This window comes from Leptonychotes weddellii, chromosome 5 (assembly GCF_054177405.1).
Source record: "Leptonychotes weddellii isolate Sample4059 chromosome 5, ASM5417740v2, whole genome shotgun sequence".
NCBI lineage: Eukaryota > Metazoa > Chordata > Mammalia > Carnivora > Phocidae > Leptonychotes > Leptonychotes weddellii.
Window position 1 is genome coordinate 114,358,194 of NC_138373.1, and position 20,553 is coordinate 114,378,746.

The following is a 20,553-nucleotide window of genomic DNA, read 5'->3' on the forward strand; positions in this document are numbered from 1 at the left end:
GGCACGTACTGCATGGAGCACTGGGTGTTATACGAAAAAAATGGATCGTGGATCACTACGTCAAAAACTAATGATGAGGGGCGCCTGGGTGGCTCAGTCGTTAAGCAGCTGCCTTCGGCTCAGGTCATGATCCCAGGGTCCTGGGATCGAGCCCCGCATCAGGCTCCCTGCTCGTCGGAGAGCCTGCTTCTCCCTCTACCACTCCCCCTGCTTGTGTTCCCTCTCTCGCTGTCTCTCTCTCCATCAAATAAATAAATAAATAAAATCTTTAAAAAAAAAAAACAACTAATGATGTAATGTATGGTGACTAACATAACATAATAAAAATAAAATAAAATAAAATAGGGAATGTCTGATGGAAATTAAGTAAAGACAAGCTGCTTGCCATAGTTGAGAAGTTCAGAGCCCTGAGGAATATCCCTTTACACAGGGAGTCAAACTTAAAAGCCATAGGAGGAATGGAATGAGTGAGGCAGCCCACATGTAAGAAAAACCAACTGCCAGAAATATAATTATATAATTGTTTTTACTGAATGATGGTGTGAGCACATAAAATTAAATTAAAATGCAGGGATGATACTGGAAGCTAGATTTTAAATTCAAAATTGATAATAGAACACATTGAAAGATAGATGTAATTTTAAAAAATGTATTTCCTAAGTAATTACTCCTTTTATTTAGAATTGGAAATCTTCCTTTCTTTTTTCCTCCCTCTTTCTTTTCTTCCTTCTTTCCTTCTTTCAATCTAGGTTTCAATATCTGTTTTTATCCTTTGTATCATAATGTGAGGTATGTTATGGACTGAATTATATCTGCACCTAAGTTCATATATCGATGCTTTAGCCATCAATGTGACTGTATTTAAAGATAGAGCCTTTAAAGGGGTAATTAAGGTTAAATGAGGTTATACGCTGGGGCCATAGTTTAATCTGATTGGTGTCCTTATAAGAAGAGAAAATTTGGACACACACAAGAGATACCAAGGATGAGCACACATAGAAGAAAGGCCATGTGAGGAAGGGAGAAGGCAACCATTTGCAAACCAAGGAAATAGACCTCAGGAGAAACCACGCCTGATACCTTGATCTTGGATTTCTAGCCTTTTAGACAGTGGAAAATGAATTTCTATTTTGTTCAGGCCACCTAGTCTCTGCTATTTTGTTATAGCAGCCAAAGCAACTGAGACAAAGTATAAAATTCAGTCTAGATTCCTGTCACTGAGAGTAATGTTTAGTTTTATGCATTAGTGTCATGGAAAATAGGTCTTCACAAATTTTGGCACTTCAAATAGCATACGGAATCTTGGTACTATGATTTTGATTTTGAGGGTAACCATACTTCAGATACTTATAAAATTCTCATATTCCAACAGCGTACTATTTGGTTTTCAGTACTACAATATTGGGCAGATTAATATCTTACATTTGTAGCTCTTAATTCACACTCAGTATTAATTTTAAAAAGCGAAGTAAATAATGTTGGTTCATATCCATAAAATTTGGAATCACAGAATGGTTTTGGAATTCAGTCTTCAACTCTACAGTTTTGGGACTGTAGCTCCTGCCATTACTTTCATTTTTGGAATGCAATTTTAGTATAGGAAAGCGAGCCAGATAATTCCCTGCCAAATTTGTTTCCTAAAAATCGAGTTTTGTTAAGAATGAGAAAATCACATCAGGCATTTATGTAACTATTTGTAATTGTTCTAGCCAAGAAATATTCAAAGTGTTTAGATGAGAATGTGGTTTTAAAATGGCAGAGCAAAATGGTTCTCTACCTTCTCTAGAAATCACCTCAAAACAGAAAGGGTTGACAAATAACATAAACTACATCTTCAGCAAAACTAGAATCTCAAACCATAAATACATAAAAAAAAGTTATCAAATTCCATGAATCAAACAGGGGGTGGAAGGTGGTGATAAGAAGCTAAGAGGAGACACCTATTACCAGTGATTTCAGAGAGGGCCCAGTCTTCCAAAGCAGGGGCCATGGCAAAGAGCAAAACAACAATGCTTTGTTTGGAACACTAGAATGGATTATATAGGCTGGTGGCAGGAATTTCCCCAGAATCAGTGCACCAGGGTAAAGCCAGGGAGGTGGGTGGAAAGACAACACCTACAGATACACCACTAACTGCAGGAAGCAATCTATCAGTGAGGCAGGCTAGCAGAGAGGAATTCTGTATTGTTGGCAGCCTACAGTTGCCAATCTCTGGGCTGAGTAAGAATGCACTCATTACAGGCTACTGTGAACTGTGGAGTAATTTTTGCTAGCCTGGAGCACAACGTGGGCTCTTCTGTCTCAGACCTTCTTTCAAACTTCCAATTTAGAAAGAAGTCATCTCATTCAAAGATGAGCAATAATTCAAAAGGAACTGGCATAAGATGTATACCAAGTTAATATTAAAAAAAAAAAAAAAGGAGAGAAGGAACAGAAAAACAAAGCAACAGCTGATGAAGGATACTCATGAGTACAAGACTGCCATGCAGTAAATGATAAATATGACCAAATAGATCATCACAAAATGTTAAAAATCCACACTGAAACCATCATCTCTATAAAGCAAGAGATCAAAGCAGAGATATAAGAGCTCACGGAAAACTGGCAAACCAAAATGATAAAAGGAGATAAAACATGAGCTTGTAGAGAGCAGAAGAGATATTAATGAGAAAATGCTCAGTGTTCTGCTCTGTGTTACTCTCTTTATGTACTATGTTGTGTTCCCTAAATACATTAAAGGGAAGTTGGGCTCTTTGACTGTACATGTTGGTGTCTCTTTTTTTCCCCTAATTTTTTATTTAAATTCTAGTGTAATATTAGTTTCAGGTGTACAAATAGTGATTCAACACTTCCATAATGTTGGTCTCTTCTCAGCCATCAAAATCTTCATGAAAACTACAAGGAAGCATGGAAATAGATGAATTATGCAGCGAATTCTAGTTATAAACAGAAAATCTAAGAATGGAGTAAAGTTAATCAGATTAAAAGCAAAAATTTATTTTAGAAAACAAGAATAGAACTGATAAATAAATGCAAGGGTCAGTTCTTTGGAAAAATGCCAAATAAAAATAAACCATTACCAGTATACTCATGGGAAAAAAGAATAAAAACACAAATGTACCAAATATGGAACAATATTGGGGATGTAAATCTAGAAACCAAGAAAATAAAAACAATCAAACAAATTTCTTAACTGTGTGTAAATACATTTGAAAACCTGTATGAAACAGATTTTTTTTTTTTAAGATTTTATTTATTTATTTGACAGAGAGAGACACAGCGAGAGAGGGAACACCAGCAGGGGGAGTGGGGGAGGGAGAAGCAGGCTTCCCACCGAGCAGAGAGCCCGATGTCAGGCTCAATCCCAGGACCCTGGGACCATGACCTGAGCCGAAGGCAGATGCTTTGATGGCTGAACCACCCAGGTGCCCCGAAACAGATTTTTTTTCCTGAGAAAATACAAATGATAAAAATGACCTCAAAATGGATCCAGCAATCCCACTTCTGCATACATATCCAAAGGAAATATAGTAGGTATCGTGAAGAGATATAACTGTGGCATTACTCACAGTAGTCAAGATATGGAAACAACCTAAGTGTCCATTGACAGATGAATGAATAAAGAAATGTAGTATATATACATAACAGAAAATTATTCAGCCATAAACATGAAGGAAATCCTATTTGCAAGGACATGGATGAACCTGGACAATTTTATGCTAAGTGAAATAAGTGAGAGACAGAAAAACAAATACTGTATTAGCTCACCTATATGTAAAACCTAAATTAAAAAAAAAAAAAGTCAAACCCAACTCTTAGAAACAGAAAATAGAATATGTTTGCCAGGGGTTGGGGAGTGGGAGAAATGGAGAGATGTTGGTCTAACGGCATAAAGTTTCATTTATAAGATGAATGAGTTCTGGGAATCTAAAGTAGAGCATGGTGACTATAGTTAAAAATAATATTGTACTGTATACTTGAAAAGTGCTAATAAAGTAGATCTTAAGCATTCTCACCACACACACACAAATGGTAACTATGTAAGTTGATGGGTGTGCTCATCAACTTGATGGTGGTAATCATTTCACAATATGTGTGCATATCAAAATCATCACATTATACACGTTAAATATACACAATTTTATTTGTCAATTATACCTCAATAAAGCTGAAAAAAGTACACTCAAAAGAGAGAAATATCTAAAGATTAATGTGGGATAAGACAGAAAACATAGCTACCTGAGTTGAGTCAGGAATTACAGACCAAAAGAGCTACACCATCCATGAGAATGACAGACTCTAGGTACCAGCAAGTTATCATTCTCCCCTTGTATTGATTGACCTTTGCTAAATCCAGGGAAAGGGTTTTCTGAGTTAGAAAGAGGAATAAAGGGGCACCTGGGTGGCTCAGTCGGTTAAGCATCTGCCTTCAGCTCAGGTTGTGATCTTGGGGTCCTGGGATTGAGTCCTGCTTTGGGCTCCCTGCTTCTCCCTCTGCCTCTGCTTCTCTCTCTGTCCCCCATGAGTAAATAAATAAAATCTTAAAAAAATAATAGAAAGAGGAATAAATAAGACAGAAGGGGGCCAAAGCATAAGATTTTGATAAGGCAGAAGGGCATGAATATAAGGGTCAGGAGAATGAGAAGTGGAAGAAGCTGACCCAGAGGCAGACTAGAAAAGTTTTTCATCCTAGAGCTGCACAGTAGAATTGAGAGTCATCCCACTGTGAGACTTCTGTAAACATACCCCTTTCCCCCCAGCTTTGATCACTCTATCCTATTTCTCTCTGCATTAACTAATACTTTGTACTGTAGGACTTGTTAATTGTCTGGTCCTTCAGCTGGGTTACCTCTTCCATGAGAAGAGAGACCACAAATCTTTTGCCGATCATTGTATATCCACTGCATCTTGGCCTAATATTGTGCCAGCCATTACATATTTGTTGAATGAAAGAATGGGGCAAATTTGACATTTTGGAGAAGCAGCAGAGAATAAGGAATGTGGCTGCAGAGACATTGGGCCCAAGGAGGAAGATGCGCATCATGGGGGTGTGATATCTTACTGGGAATGGGACAGCTATTGTGGACTGTAGGGTACAATAAGAATTTGCAAGGTCTTCCTGGTATATGGTAGAGAGTCTGCTGAGAGGCTGGAGGTACAGGTTGAAGAGATCACCTACATCTCACAACATAGTATTTAACAGGGGAAAAAATGTGGTTCTGTGCCTTGCTTTTAAAGAGTCAACTTCACTCGCACAATCTGGAAAGACTTGGTTTAACCTAATAACACAAGTAAAAGAAAAAAAAAAAGCTAGACTTTGAGATCTTGGTAAGCAATAAACACAAAATGAGTGACACACAGAATTCAACCATCGCAATTCTATGTTGAGGTTGATAGGCTGCTTTCATATGTTCTAAAATTTTCAGCGATGAAGGTGACAGGCTTGAGTTGCTCTGGGCTGTCAGACTGTTGTATAACCTTCCTTTCTGATGCTACACTTTAATAAGCAGAGAGTTAAACTTGAACATACTCAGAAGAGAGGCCCTCAGGATGATAAAGATACTCAAAAGTAAGTTTTATGTGAAGAACCTTTAAGGACCTAGGGCAATTTTGTTTGGAGGAGGAAAGACTTCAGAGAGGCATGAGAGCCGTCTTTGAGTTATCTGAAGGGCTGTCAAAAGGAAGAGGCTTTAGTCTAGTTCTGAATGACCTTGAGGGTAGAATGGAGACTAACAGGCAGGAGCTACAGGCAGACAGATCTCCACTCAATACAAATGAGAACTCTGGGCTCCGTGCGCGGGTTGGGGAGATCTGCCTCAGCCCTCAGGGAGCACCTGGTCACCATGGGCACTCGGGTCCGCACACGAGCTGACTTCGAAATGCTCTGCTAACACTGGGATCCTGTGATCAACCAGCCTTTCGTCGTCCATGTTCCTTATGAGACCTGAGATGAGTGCTTGGGAAGCGCTGTTTTACAAATATGAAGTATTGTTACTGCGTTTTCGTCTTGGAGGACGTGATTTGCTCGCAATTGCCATCTTCTCTCTTTAACCTCATGAAGATTTCTAACTTATTGATGCCCAATTTAATATTATTATGACTACTAGTCTCTGTCTAGGAATTCAAATTTTCAAAAGCTTCATGAATAATAAATGGTTCTTCATTTTTTATTCATGTGGGAAAGGCTCTATATTTAGTATGCTAATCAGGGTCCTCATCCTATGGTGTAAAAGGACAGAGTAGCTAAGTTCTTTTTTTCAAATTATTTTTTTAGTTTTTAAATGTATTCATTCATTTTAAGTATTCTCTACACTCAACGTGGGGCTCGAACTCATGACCCCAAGATCAAGTGTAGCTCGCTCCACTGACTAAGCCAGACAGGCAGCCCTGAGAGTAGCTAAGTTCTTACAGATTACCTTATGGGCAGAACTCATTAAAATCAGTAACATCCTTACAAAAAAATCTGTGTAACAAGAGAGTCTCCATATTAAGAAACAATAAATAAGCAAGCACATTAATAAACAAACCTCGGAGTCTACTCTGATAGAATTTGACTTCTGTCCTTTATCAGAGACTTTTGGTGGCTCATCAACTCACGGGCAATGAGAAATCAAGAATTTGATCAATGAGAAATTAATACATAAGTTATCTGGTGGCATAGCTAATTTGTCACAAGGTATTATGACTTGGAAAAATTAATTGCCAGATAAATAAAGTCTCCAATTCTATTTTGGGTCTTCAAACTATTTTCTCCACTGAACTCCACTATCATCTCTAACAAGTAACCACTCAACGATTTTGAAATATTCCTTTTCCTTGTCCTCCCCTCTTCATGGAACTTGACAGAGTGACCTAGGCAAAGGTAAGCTGAGAGAAGAAAACGAGCAGAACCAGGAAGAGAGCGAACTGGTTACAGACCCTCCTAAAAAGCAGTTAACTAAGTTACAAAGAAACCCCGGCACCCAAACATGTGTTCTCAACTCTTGGTTTATGTATTTTATTCTCTGACTAACTTAAATCAGAGCAGAAAAGGGATTTGGAGGCTGGAATTTATACCAGGCAAAAAAAGAGAAGGTAAACTGTGTGTGTGTGTGTTTGTGTGTGTGTGTATAGATTCCCTAAATTTATTTAATTCCCTATCACTTGATACTTTTCACTAATATTTAGACATTGTAAACAATGCCTAAAACAACATCTTTGTCTGCCTCTGATATAATTATTCCTTAGGATAAAGTCCTAGAAATGGAATTGCAAGGTCTAAGGGATTATGAGCATTTGTAAGGCTTTACGCCGTCGTCTTTAAGGTGTATCTGTTATATCTTGCTTCCAAATAAATTCCTCTGTGTAGCTAGTGGCCCACCTACAGCTTTCAGCACATGTGAAGATGGCCAGGACGCCCCAGTCAACACTCCTGCCCAGGGGTGCCTGGGTGGCTCAGTTGTTAAGCGTCTGCCTTTGGTTCAGGTCATGATCCCAGGGTGTTGGGATTGAGCCCAGCATCAGGCTCCCTGCTCGAAGGAAGCCTGCTTCTCCCTCTCCCACTTCCCCTGCTTGTGTTCCCTCTCTCGCTGTCTCTCTCTCTGTCAAATAAATAAATAAAATCTTTAAAAAACAAAACGAAACACTCCTGCCCAATCTGTCCACCTTCAGGTAGGCAAGTGGCTGTGGCTTGACCTGGAATTCAAATATTCTCTAGGCACTGCAGGGGCAATCTGGAACATCCTTTTCTTGAGGGATATTTTCAACAGAGATCCAGATGGGGGCAATCATATCTCAATCCCATATAGGAGAAATACAAAGAATTTTTGACACACTTCTCTTTTCATGCTACGTATCATTGGAAAGAAACAGATGTTTAAAAGAAGCTTTTAGTTTGTGAGTCTGTATCCAGTCTAACACTTTGTGTGTTTACATTCTGTGAGTGAGGTTTAACTTCTAATGTAGGTTATACTTCACGTGAAGCTGATGCCCGTGAAGAAAAATCTACTATATACTTTTATGTATTGTGGTCACAACTCTCGCACAGTGGGTATTCAGGAAACCTGTGTAAGTGTCTATTAAAAGTCAGGAGGAGGCAGGAATAAATGGGGCCACAAATCATTGGCTCATCTCTTAAAGCACACCTTCAGCACTCCCCAATCCATCTTTGTGGAACGCCTGCTTAAAAAAGTAAGAATGGGGCCTGTCTTCAGTGAACCACTTTATTTTATTGTTTGCCTCATATTAATCTAAGCATGAAGGACAAGCTCTGAATTGAACACTCAGACATCAGTGGACCTAATGGGGGCTTGTTAGCGTTTGATGAATGTTCATGACTTATCGGTATTAAGGAGGAGAAAATGCAAGGCCACCATATTCAGTGTGTTCCATCTGGTTGCCCTGAAGCAGACACAGGTAAAATAAACAAAGATTTTTTTTTTCCCCAAAGAGCAGAAGATAGATCTTTGAGGAACACAGGCTTCAACAGTAAGCCCTCTGTTCCCCAACGCTCGGACATACCTTGGTTCCCATAGCTGGCGTCTATTCCAGAGCTGTCCCATGAGTCCACCGCACTGTCCACGCTGGGCACAGTGGGCGGGTATGTGTCGGGGAGCTTGCCCGGCTTCTGTCCTGCAGACGGGTCCTCCTCCACATCTCCCAGGTCACTCAGGTGGCTAGCAATGGGGAATTTCTTGGGACTTGATGCTGACTGGGCTTTAAAGACAGAGGAAGGAGTTTAAGTCTGAGAGTAAATTTCAATAAGAAGATATTCCAGTACTCTCTCTGGAGAGTCATTTCCCTAGAAAGACACACAGAGGGACAGAAATGCACTGAAAATCCGTAACTGTGGCTCTCGACCCACTCACCATCTGTCTGTTTCTTAATTTTCAAGGTGACAGTCTCTCCTGCCATCTGTAACAAATGAATGGCTTCACTCAGAGGCTTTCCTTTCAAGCTGCTGCTATTGATAGCCAGGATTCGGTCTCCTATGTGGATCGCGCCAGTTCTGAAACACCAAATAGTAATAGGAAAGGTAGAAAAACCCCTGTGTGCCACTGAATATAAATTCCCTGCCATGCTTTATATATTCATAGTAATAAAGGCTTGGCAATGGTCTCTAGAAGCCACTTCTCGCTCTCTCCTGGGCAATGTTACAAAATAACTGCATCTGTTGTGAATAACTTTTTAGTTTCAAGTAAAATTAGAAAAACTGTTTTAATTAGGATGTAAAATGGACCTGCATGCTTTTTAAATTCTGAGAAAGTTGAGTCATTTGGTAACCCTCTTAAAAATCCCAAGGAAATAAACCATGTTGGACAATAAGAGCAGTGATATTCAGTATGGAGCATTCCTTCTTTTTACAGATCTAAAAGGTTGAACACAATCATTACCCCAGCTCACCAGAAGTGAGGCTCGGAGAGATGGGGACCTCCATCAGACGCTGGTGTGTCAGGGTCCCTCTGTTGTAATTCTAAGGATTGAAAAGGCTGAATTCAAGAATCAATTCGTGCTACATTTTAATCCAACTCTGCCACTCTCGAGTTGTGTGACCTGGATATCTTATTTTAACCTCTCTACAATGGGGATAATCATTTCTCAGGGGAGCCCTGAGCATTAAATAGGAAAACATATGTAAAGGGCTCAGCCCGCTGCTTGAAATTTATTGATCAATGAACTAATGAACCTTTGGCCTTGTCTCTTCTCTTTCCATCCTCACCCAATTCGGAGCAGGCAGATTGGAATTTATAATTTTGATGTTCACCATATCCATCTTTGGAAGCACTTGGTGGGGCAGTAGTAGATTCATAAGCATTCAAACTCAGGGATGGTCTAAAAACTCAGATCTCTCCCACTGGGTTACAGGCTGTAGAGTGGGAGTCCCAAGCACCAGCCTCCTGTTGTTCTGGCTCAGTTTAAGGACAGTGAGTGAGGGGATGAGCCTAGCTCACAGGCTGCCTGCGGCTGAGTGCGCTGACCACAGCTCGCTTCTGGGGTAGCAGGCAGCAGCAACTGGGGTAACAGAGGTGACATGGGATCACACAGGTTATGAGCGACTGCTTAACGAGTCCACCTGTGCATCTACTCTCAAAGAATGTTTTTTCTTTGGAAACAAAAGATCACTTCATTCTTTCATAAAGGATCTCCAGTTTAGGAAATATCTATGTTGTAAGCCAGAGAACACTTGACCAATTACATTAAACTTTTCTTGCTGTCTCCCTAACAGAGATACCTAGGACTGTCTCTCCAACAGAGGAAGCTAGGAAAGGAGAGCATCTGAAGAATACCACATCATAGGTGTCTCTGTTAATATCACAGTATGACATCCCAACAGGGTAACCCTTTCTGGGCTGCCTCAGTGCCCTCACCTGCCAGATGAAGATCTTGGATGAGCTGACTTCCAAGGTGCCTTGCAGCTCCAAGATTCTGCAGTGCTACATCTCTATTTCGCAAACCATTATCTGTGTCAGCATGAATGATGTGCGTGCATTCCTGAGCTAGATTACTGGAGGAAAGGTTTGGAATATGCACCACAACATGTCTCAGAGAGAAATGCAATTTAACGGGGGCTAGGGGTGGGTGTGCATCTTCGCCAAAAGAACAAATGGACATTCTAAATTACAAGACATTATGAAGATGGGTCACTGCACTTTATTTCCCCAAATCTTTGAAGATAAAGCCTGTATCATCTTCTTTGGAAAACACAGCAGCCAAGCCCAGTAACTGTCAGGTAATACAGGCTCGGTAAATGTTTGCTGAATTGGACTGGACAAGCCTTTTAACCTCCCTGAACTTCAGTCTCCTCCTCTCAAAATGGACATGATATAAATCCACCTCCAGTCCACTATGGTCAAGTGTATACATTTCCAGAGAGTAACATCAACACTAAGCCCATGACGTCTTTTACCGCCTGTAAGATGCCCCTCAGAGTCAAGTCCGACCTCTGCCTGAGAGTTCTCAAGCTCTAGGATCAATCCTTTGTGCAGATGTGAAAAAGTTAACAGGTAACCAAGCAGGAGAGGGAAGCATGTTTCTATGCAGCTGTGAGGAAGGAAACCCATCTCAGACACAGGTAATTGTAGCAGTTTCTTAAAATTTTACCTTTCGGCTAATCCTCCTTTAGTGAGGCTTGAAATGATTATAGGATCAAACGGCTCTTCAGTTCCTGAAATTGTGATGCCAAGGGGCCCCCCATAGCGCTTAAGCTCCACAGTGTAAATAATTGCTCCGGAACTTTCTTGCTCATCTGCAATAAATGCCAAGGAGTCATAACTGGTTTCTTTGGAAAAAAGCAAAGTAATAAGACACATATATTCATACATAAAATAAGAAACTCAGGACATCATCATTAAAGCATTATGTCTCAGGAAATAATTATTTGGGGAAGTAGATTCTCTTGGTAAGATATTACATTCTAATACAGGGATGTGGTCGTCCTTAGTGTTAGGCGAGGGGCTCACTGCCTAATGACCTATGTTTTAAATCAGTGAGTGATCCATCTAGCTGGCGCCACAAGCCCTTTAGCCTGTGCCCGTACCTCGCACAGGGCTTGCCCAGCACTTCCTAAGTGCGCCCTAAATACCTGTGGGAGGAGAGAGTCATGCAGTGACAGAGACTGGGCCAGACCATTCCTATTTCCAGGCCTTCACAAGTAGCTATCTTTCAATATAGAGAAGATTTTACTCAGGGTTGGAGCAAACTTTAACATATATGTGGTTAAGTGGGGCTTAGAGAAGTTGGCTTGGAAATCTAGAATCCCTTGCACATTATTCCACTGATTGTATCTTAAAACGTCAATCCTATGGATGAATTCCCAGATATTGAAGTACAGGTTTGAATGGTTCTCTCTCCTCTGTTCTAGAGAGGAAGAGCCATGTCAATTATGTTTCAGGAGACTACACCAGGCTGCCACACTGTCATGAACTAATTTTCACTATTTAACATTGGTATGAAGGGAATCGTCTGTTAACGCGGTCTGACTAAATCACTGGCCCGCACGGGACACCTTCGGCATGGTTGGGTTTTTCGACTGTGTCAGGATTACAAATATGCAGTCTCAGACTTCAGAGTGTTGTATTTGCTTATGACATGCTTAAAGTTCTTGAGCATTTCTTGTTTTATTCCTTGAGCCCAGGAGTTGTGAATGGTTAGGAAGCTGTTTCATTCCTGCACCTAAGGATACAATGAAATGGTCCAATAGCTAGAAAAAACAGTCAGCTTTTACAGTCAGACTGTATCATAGCTAAATGTTAACACAGTCACATTTCTGCAACGAGCAGCTGTTCATTTATGACATGAAACCCTGAAATAAGGAGGAAAAGAAAAACTTGAATTAACAATTCAATTATCTGTGTGTATGGTGAACAATTACAATGAACATAAAATGAAAGGTCTACAGAGTAATATAGGAAGTGATGTGTCCTCTCCTACCAGCATTTACTTCATTTCTGCCATAGATCGGGACTTCTGGAATGTACTCGTCACTTCTCCTTCCTCAATGCTCTACTCCTAATAAGCTCCACATATAGAGAATTAAAGACCGTCTACCATACACTGTAATGCTTAAATCAACCTCTTATGATATAAAAATAGTCAGTATTACACTCAAATATATATATATAGACATATATTTTTTAAGATTTTATTTATTTATTTGAGAGAGAGAGAGAGCGCGCATGAGAGTGGGGAAGGAACACCGCCCCCCCCAACACAGGGCCCCATCTCAAGACCCCGAGACCATGATGCTAGCTGAAACCCAGTCAGACGCCCGAGGATGCCACCCCGGTGCCCCTACACTCAAATTTATATTGACAGCTGAGAATCCTCCACATTGAGCTTCGATACCTCTGTGTGATGGTTCACAAACTTCTTACAGGTTTCTTTTTTCTTTTTTTTTTTTAAATTTAATTTAATTTTATTATGTTACAGGTTCCTAATTAAGTGATGGCCAACAAAGTGATGATAATCTACTAAGGAGCTGCTGTGAGAGGCCCAGGGATACAAGGATACAGAGCAGTATGGAGACAGAGGTCAAAAGTCCAAATTTTTCTGCACTATATCATCACCCTTCAGAGCTGGCTTTGATATAAATGGATAGGGTACTGTCGGACAGATTACATGTACTTTGTTAGACTGTACCACCTACTATATTCTGGATAAAATTCTAGGCGAGTCATTTGATTAGTAGACCTTGGCATAAATATTAGTTGCCACTGGGCACTCTGCTGGCCATTCAGGGTGGGTGTTTATGCCAGTGGAAACACCTTGGCCCTTCATTGTTCTCCCTTATAGGGCAAGCAGGAGCACTACCTTGTCAATGGACACCAAGCATTCTGGGTTTGGCCATCAGCTCTTTATGCGAGTTGTGGGAAATAACAGCTGTCCAGTACCTGGAACCCAGCTACCCAGAACCCAGGAGCCTGTGGGAAGTTTCAGTTGAAACATCAGTCCAGATGAAAATAAACACTAGTCTACTGGGAGAAGGTGGAGAAACTGGTTCTAGTTTGCTCATTCTTTAGGCAACCCAGAGTGAATGCCTGGGGTTATTTTTTGACCATTTTGCAACTTGCATCGCAAAGATGACGAATTAACACCAGAAAAGGAGTGAATGGGTTTAAGATCACTTTAGGTGGGGACATTTTCAGTCAGGCAGCTGAGGCCTCACAATAACAAGAAGGCAATTCTTAAGGCACTCAATGAGTTTAAATAGTGATGGGGATGCAAATAAATAAAAATTTAAAAATGGCAGTACTTGAATGAGGAAGGACACGTTCCTGTTACAACGTTGTGATGGAAACAGGAAGAAATGATGCTGTATTTAAATTATGAAAGAAATAGAAGCTGATTTCTGACTTCTTCAACAAACAAATTCTCAGAAACAAAAACTAGAAAGGGAAAATTTAAGAGACATTATAACCAAAAGCAATGGAGTAGATCTTTTTGGACCCAAATTAAAATCAACTTTATAAAAATCTATCTATCTATCTATCTATCTATCTATCTATCTATCTATCTATCTATCATCTATCTATCTATCATCTATCTATATCTCTATCTATCCATCTGCCTACCTAACTATATATGTATATGAAAATCAGGGAAATGGCACATTGACTGATATTGGATGATATTAAGAATTATTGATAACATTTTGAACTGTGATGATATGGAGCTACGTATTTTAGAAATCCTTTAAGAGTATCATTTAGGGATACATTAATAATATTTACAAGATGGAATGGTATGTCTAGAATTTCTTCAATATAATTCAGTGTGTGTGTGGGGGGTACAATTATGTTGGGAACAGAGCTGAAGCAAGATTGATCCTAAGTTAATAATTGTTGATGCCAGGGCGCCTGGGTGGCTCAGTCATTAAGCGTCTGCCTTTGGCTCAGGTCATGATCCCAGGGTCGTGGGATCGAGCCCCACACTGGGCTCCCTGCTCGGCAGGAAGTTTGCTTCTCCCTCTCCCACTCCCCCTGCTTGTGTTCCCTCTCTCACTGTGTCTCTCTGTCAAATAAATAAATAAAATCTTAAAAAAAAAAAATTGTTGATGCTAGGTCATGTATGATGGTTCATTACATCATTTTTCTCTATTTTAAAAATACATTTGAAGTTTTCCTAATGCAATTTTTTTAAAGAGAAAATATTGGGGCACCTGGCTGGTTCAGTTGGGGGGAGCATGTGACTCTTGATCCTGGGGTCCTGAGTTCAAGCCCTACCTTGGGTGTAGAGATTACTTAAACAAATAAATAAATAAACTTTAAAAAAAGAAAAGAAAAGATATTAATTCCCTTAGAAAACCCGAGTGGATGCCTTGAGTAAACAGATTATTTAATTAGCTTGGCTTCCTTACTTTCATAGATGATGGTGGTAGCTGTGTATACACGGTCTCATCCAGACCCTTCTGGCCCATCTGCCCACCAGGCAAGGTTCCCAGAGCTTCCTGCTGCCACTTGCTCTAGAGGAGGCCCCCACCTCAGCTCTGCCCCGTTTTTCATAGCAACAGTTTCTTCTTAAACTGTTTTCCTGGGTGGGCTCCAGCCTTTGCCCCTCCCCCACATCTATTTTCACCAGTGCTGACAATATACAATTCCTTCTTTTTTCTTCCCAGAATATTTTTAAAGCATAAATCTGCATATGTTACTCTCTTACTTGAAGTTTTTCAGTAGTTCCCAATTCTTTAAGAATAAAATACCACCTCTTTGCACGAGCTGAGCTGGAGCCTCTGTGTCTCCAGAGGGCCACACCATCCTCTCCCCCATAGTCCAATCTCCTACCTTCTCTCCTCACTGAACCACTGCAGGTCATTAAAAAAGCACTTTTCCAACATGGTTAACCTTGCATGCATTACTCCCTATGCACAGATACCTTTTTCCTGTGTATTCTTCCAGTGTTCTCAGCTTCTCTTAATTCTTGTTCCCCTCGCCAAGGAGAAAAGTGAAATGAAATTGAAATTCTCCCCAACAAGAGAAATTAAATATGAAGGAACAGATCCAGTCAGGTAGGGTTGAGCTGCCATTGGCATATAATGTCTAGCATTCTCTGCTCTCTGAGAACCAATCTCTGCCCCCTTCAAGAATGCCTGTTCTAGTATATACTTTTCCCTCTGTGTTTGGATGATTTCTCTACTTGTCTCTTCCATTCGAACAGGATCACCTTGAAAACAGACATTTGTATCCTCATGTCTCCAGAACAATGTCTGGCACCAAAGAGACTTTGGTAAATGCCCAGACAAATAAGCAAGAGGATGAATGGATGTTGTCAGCCTGAGTCGCAGTTCCAAGGAAGAGTCTCTAAGAGAGCTTTGTGAGTCAGCCTCCTTGCTCCTCTGAGGTCTAGTTTCCTTCTGCAAGGTGATGCACACCCAATATGGCTCACTCAAAGAGTGACACCAAGACCTGGGCTGCCACCGTGGGAACCAGCAAAGCTAGAACACCCTCCCTCCACAGTGCCAAGACTGTTTGAGTCAGCTTCAGGCTGCACTTCCAACTCCATCTGCCTTCTCAGGCATTAGCCCAACTGGCAATGGGAAGGCCCTAAAGCGTAGGCGGGTGATAACTGCCATGTATGCTCAGACCATTTTGGAGGCGGAAGCACTCCAAGCCCCTCTCCCCTTGAGGCTGCTCCAGCTTAGAAAGGAGCAACTGGAGTGTTAAACCAGAACAAAAACTTTCTGAGAAGGAAAAATGTAGGATCACCAATAAGTTTCGAAGTGAGCCCAAACAGATGTTAATGATATTATAAGAAGCTTTTATATCACAACAGAAGGTTTACAACTGTTAGTGAAAGACATGAAAAGGGGCCAGCCTGCTTGTTTGCTCTGCTCAGCTCTAGTTAAGAAAATTAATGGGACCACAGAACAGATGCAAAATTGCAGCATTACTTATCTACAATGTTATTTTCGGGCTTCTTGAGTGCTGCCTGTTTAACAAAAGAACACTATCTGGCTTGAATCCATAATGGCAGCTGCTTGTGTGGACCAATTAGGAGGCTTGGATTTGGGAGAGAGCCTTTGGAATGCATACATGTGCAGGTCAATCAAAGTTCACTTCAACTAAAAGTGATGAAATTCATTTTTACACAGTATGGCTACATTTCTTGGAGGACAGGCCTGAGAAAATGGGCCATTTAGAAGAACACCCTTACAGCTTCCTACCGTTGTGTGGTCATTTTATCTGGCCGCATCACAACAGTCTACCAACAGAGTTCCAAGGAGATGCAGAGTGTCTAAGAGTAGAATTTGAATTTCTTTATGTTAGCAATCATTTATTAGTCTCCAAGTTAGGCTGCTTTGTGACAGTGCTTCTCAAAGTATAGTCTTAGGACCAGGAACTTCGGCATTATCTAAGTACTTGTTGGAAATACACATTCTCAGCTTCACCTCAGACCTGTAGGAATCCCAAACTCTTGGGGAGGGGCCCAGTCACCTGTGTTTTAACAAGCCTTCTGGGTGATTCTGACTAGAGATTGAAAACCATTACTTTGAGATCAAGCATGAAAAAACGAAGGGAAGATAACCTTTTTTTTTTTTTTTTTAAATCTATCATAGGTTCTTTTTTGGAGCCAGGCTTTTGCCAAAACCATCCCTACTACTGCTCCTAGCCCAGCTAGGATCATTCTTGCTTGCTTGCAATGGGACCTCTCTGCTACTTCAACCTAGATTTGGGGGTGGGGGGAAAGCTGGGGTAAATTATTTAGCTGGCTTAGCAATGATGAACTGAAAAAAAATATGAAAACTCAAATCTTTGAAGGGCAGACTGAACTGGTACTAAGGCTATATGTGCATAAGACTCTATTTGGAAATGTGTAACAATAATTTGCTTTGGGTGGCACAAATGACAGCCTAGAAATGTTTCCCTACACAAATTAGAGCCAATGAAGGTAAAACACTGAATTCAGAGTCTCTAAAACATGCTGTATATTAGAAGCGAGGTGCTCTAAATCAAGAGAGAAATCATTAGCAGCTATGTATTTGATGGGCATAAAGGCAGTCATACAAAACAGACAGATCCTTAGGAATTATTTGGGGCAGGTTTGAAAGCCTCCATGTACTTCTTCCTACAACTCCCCAGATTCTCAACTGTTTTGCCTTAGGGCTGCTTCTCAGCTATCCCATCTCCCCCTCTTCATTTACATTGGATCTAGATGCAATCAAAGAAAAACAACAGATTTTATATCAAGAAGGTTATTTGCATCTTTGGGTACCTAAGGATTGGGTAACAACCCTTGTTTTGGAGCCTCAGACCTAGGCAAGAACCATTTGGCTCTACCTGACTTACCTTCCTGTGGTAAGGAAAGATGAAAAATACAAAAGCTCCTGAAGGCAGAATGGTCACTGAATATGGGGGGGGTGTGTGTGTGCAAATCTCTATAATTCCAAGTGTTCCAAAAGATTTAGACACTGTAAAATAAAGCTAAAATTAATTTTAAAAGCATCCTAATAATGGCAGTTAGCATTTAGGATTCATTGGGCCTTACTAGGTGCCAAACATCATTGCTGAGTGCTTAAATATATTACCTCCTTTGATTCTTAAAACAGCCATGTGAAGTAGGCATTAAATGGACATTTATGGATGAGAATTTCATTTTCCCATTTCCCAACTTGTTGGTTGTGAAGCTAGCCTAGTGTTCTTAGTCATTTCATTCTACTGCTCCCTGAGCCTGGGCTAGAAACAGAGTTGATTCAGACTCTTGAATGCCTCATTCTTCAGTACTGATTGCAACCAGTCATCACTGACCAAATACTTTGGCCTCACTCCCCTGCTTTACATCTTTTAATGGCTCTCATTGGCTTCGGGAGTAAAGTTCAAATTTCTTAACATGGTTTAGGACCATAATGATCTGGCTTCAGTATATCCTTCTATGCACCTACTACCGAGTCCTTATACATAATTTTTGCTTCAGCTACATCTGCTACTAGGATGTGCCATGCTTTCTGATCTGCTTTGGCCCATTCACTTCTGGTTAATTCTAACATGTCCCAAACACTTTCAAGACCAAGGTTGTTAGAAGCATTTCCTTAGCTCCCCAGGCTCAAATGGATGCCTCCACATTCTCTTAGCATTTTGTGCTTACACCTAGAACATTCATCATATTATTACTTATTTTCTTCTGTATCTCATATTAGGTGGTGACTGACTTGGGGGCAGGGATTGTATCTTTTTTAATCTAAGACCTGGCTGACCCTAATACTTCATAGACACCAAATAAATACTGATGGCATGACTGAATGAAAAACAAAGACTTGAACAACTTCTGAGAGTAGTTCTACCATCTCCTTGGGTAAGGGACAAGGCAGAACAATGCAATTAGTATAGCTGGAAGATGTGCTCACATTTTGAAGGAGCATCTATTAACCCAACTGCAGTATTGCTAGCTTAGGAAACCAAGTTATATTGAGTATGCTTATAAACTTTCTGTAACTGATGAGAGAAGCAAGATGGAGAGGGGCAGATAGTTAAGGAAAGAACTGGAAGACTCCTGGAGTATAGAAAGTCTGATATTAGTATGAACGACATTTTAGGGGGTGAAGACTATATACTGAATATTGCCGTTTTAAAATACTGAGACAAAGGATGGTAATAATTCAAATCACCAGTTTAATTTCAGATTAAGCACAGTATCAAACTTCCAAAATCAGTGACTGTTGTAATGATTAGTGGTTATTTCCCATTCATTTAAGTCTTGATGAAGGATAAGAACAAAGGCGGGGAAAGGGATTTTAGGATGTAATAGTAATAAAAATAGTCTCCATGTATTGAATACCAAATGTAAACATTTCTATTAATAAGTTACAACTGCTCCCTAAGGTGGGTATTACTATGTGCACATTACTGAAAATGGAGCTGAATCTCAGACTGGTTAAGTAACTTGCCCAGACTCACATAGCTCAAATGTGGTAGAGCTGGACTTTAAACTCAGGTCTGATTTTAAAGCATGTGCTCTTTATGACCACAGAGTCTGCCTTGAACGCATTCATTTTGAATTATGTCCTCCTCCACTCCTTCCTCTGCTCTGAATAAAAGAGAATTCAGTTACTCAAATTATACTTATATTCTCATATTGGAAGAGGATATAGAAACACTCAGATTCTTCCAAATCAATGATGAGATGGTAATTTTCAAATTGTGGTCTGTTATAAAAACATATCTGAATGAGTATATTGTTTTCATATACCAATTTGAGGAAATCTGGTTTGGGTAAATATGTATCTCACACCTATATTTACAGTGTTATTTTGGGTAGGTGCATGGTTTTCAATGGAAGGATTTAGGATTTTAAAGTAAGACCTCCTAAAAATTAAAAAAAACCCAAAACTTAATAAGCAAGAGAATTACCATAGGATTAGGCATAGGGACTGTAGAGGGAAAGGTCTACAGAAGAAAAAATAAGCTGAAGGGAAGAAGCAACTGAAAGTAAGATCTGGCTGTCCAAGTGTTCAGTTATTGTTTCTGAAACTCCTCCCGCCTGACATATCTGCACAGCCTGGCTTTGGAACTGGGAAAATCGCCAACTGTGGGCACTATACATATTCATCTCTGGCTTGGGTTTTTCACTCTGCATGGAAGGTAGCTGAGATCTGCTTAGTTTGGCAAATCATGAAAAATGGGTTTCTCCACAGAGCTTTGCTTCTTCACTAGGACAGAACCCAGACTGATGCTTGAGGCTTTATCCTTTTTTGAAATAAATCCCTAAAAGAAAGTGCAATTGAAGCAGTTTGTAAGGAGAAGAATGCAGTGTTGGAGAACACAGGCAGCAACCTCTTTGACCTCAGCCGCAGCAACTTCTTCCTAGAAACATCGCCAAAGGCAAGGGAAGCAAGGGCAAAAATGAACTATTGGGACTTCATCAAGATAAAAAGCTTTTGCACAGCAAAAGAAACAGTCAACAAAACCAAAAGACAACTGACAGAATGGGAGAAGATATTTGCAAATGACATATCAGATAAAGGGTTAGTATCCAAAATCTATAAAGAACTTATCAAACTCAACACCCAAAGAACAAAGAATCCAATCAAGAAGTGGGCAGAAGACATGAACAGACATTTTTCCAAAGAAGACATCCAAATGGCCA

At 40.3% G+C, this 20,553-nt stretch overlaps 1 protein-coding gene across 11 annotated transcripts in view; it reads right to left on the reverse strand.

Annotated features, from left to right (window-relative positions):
• Positions 1-20,553, reverse strand: part of GRIP1 (glutamate receptor interacting protein 1) — a 621,865-nt gene that overhangs the window by 30,163 nt on the left and 571,149 nt on the right. For all 11 annotated transcript variants that reach the window (XM_081822020.1, XM_031025793.2, XM_031025792.2 and 8 more), the window contains 3 exons: positions 11,080-11,224; positions 8,847-8,986; positions 8,500-8,694 (listed from right to left, as the gene is read on the reverse strand). In XM_081822020.1, the coding sequence (XP_081678146.1) occupies positions 8,500-8,694; positions 8,847-8,986; positions 11,080-11,224 (480 nt within the window). The remainder of the gene's footprint in view (positions 1-8,499; positions 8,695-8,846; positions 8,987-11,079; positions 11,225-20,553) is intronic.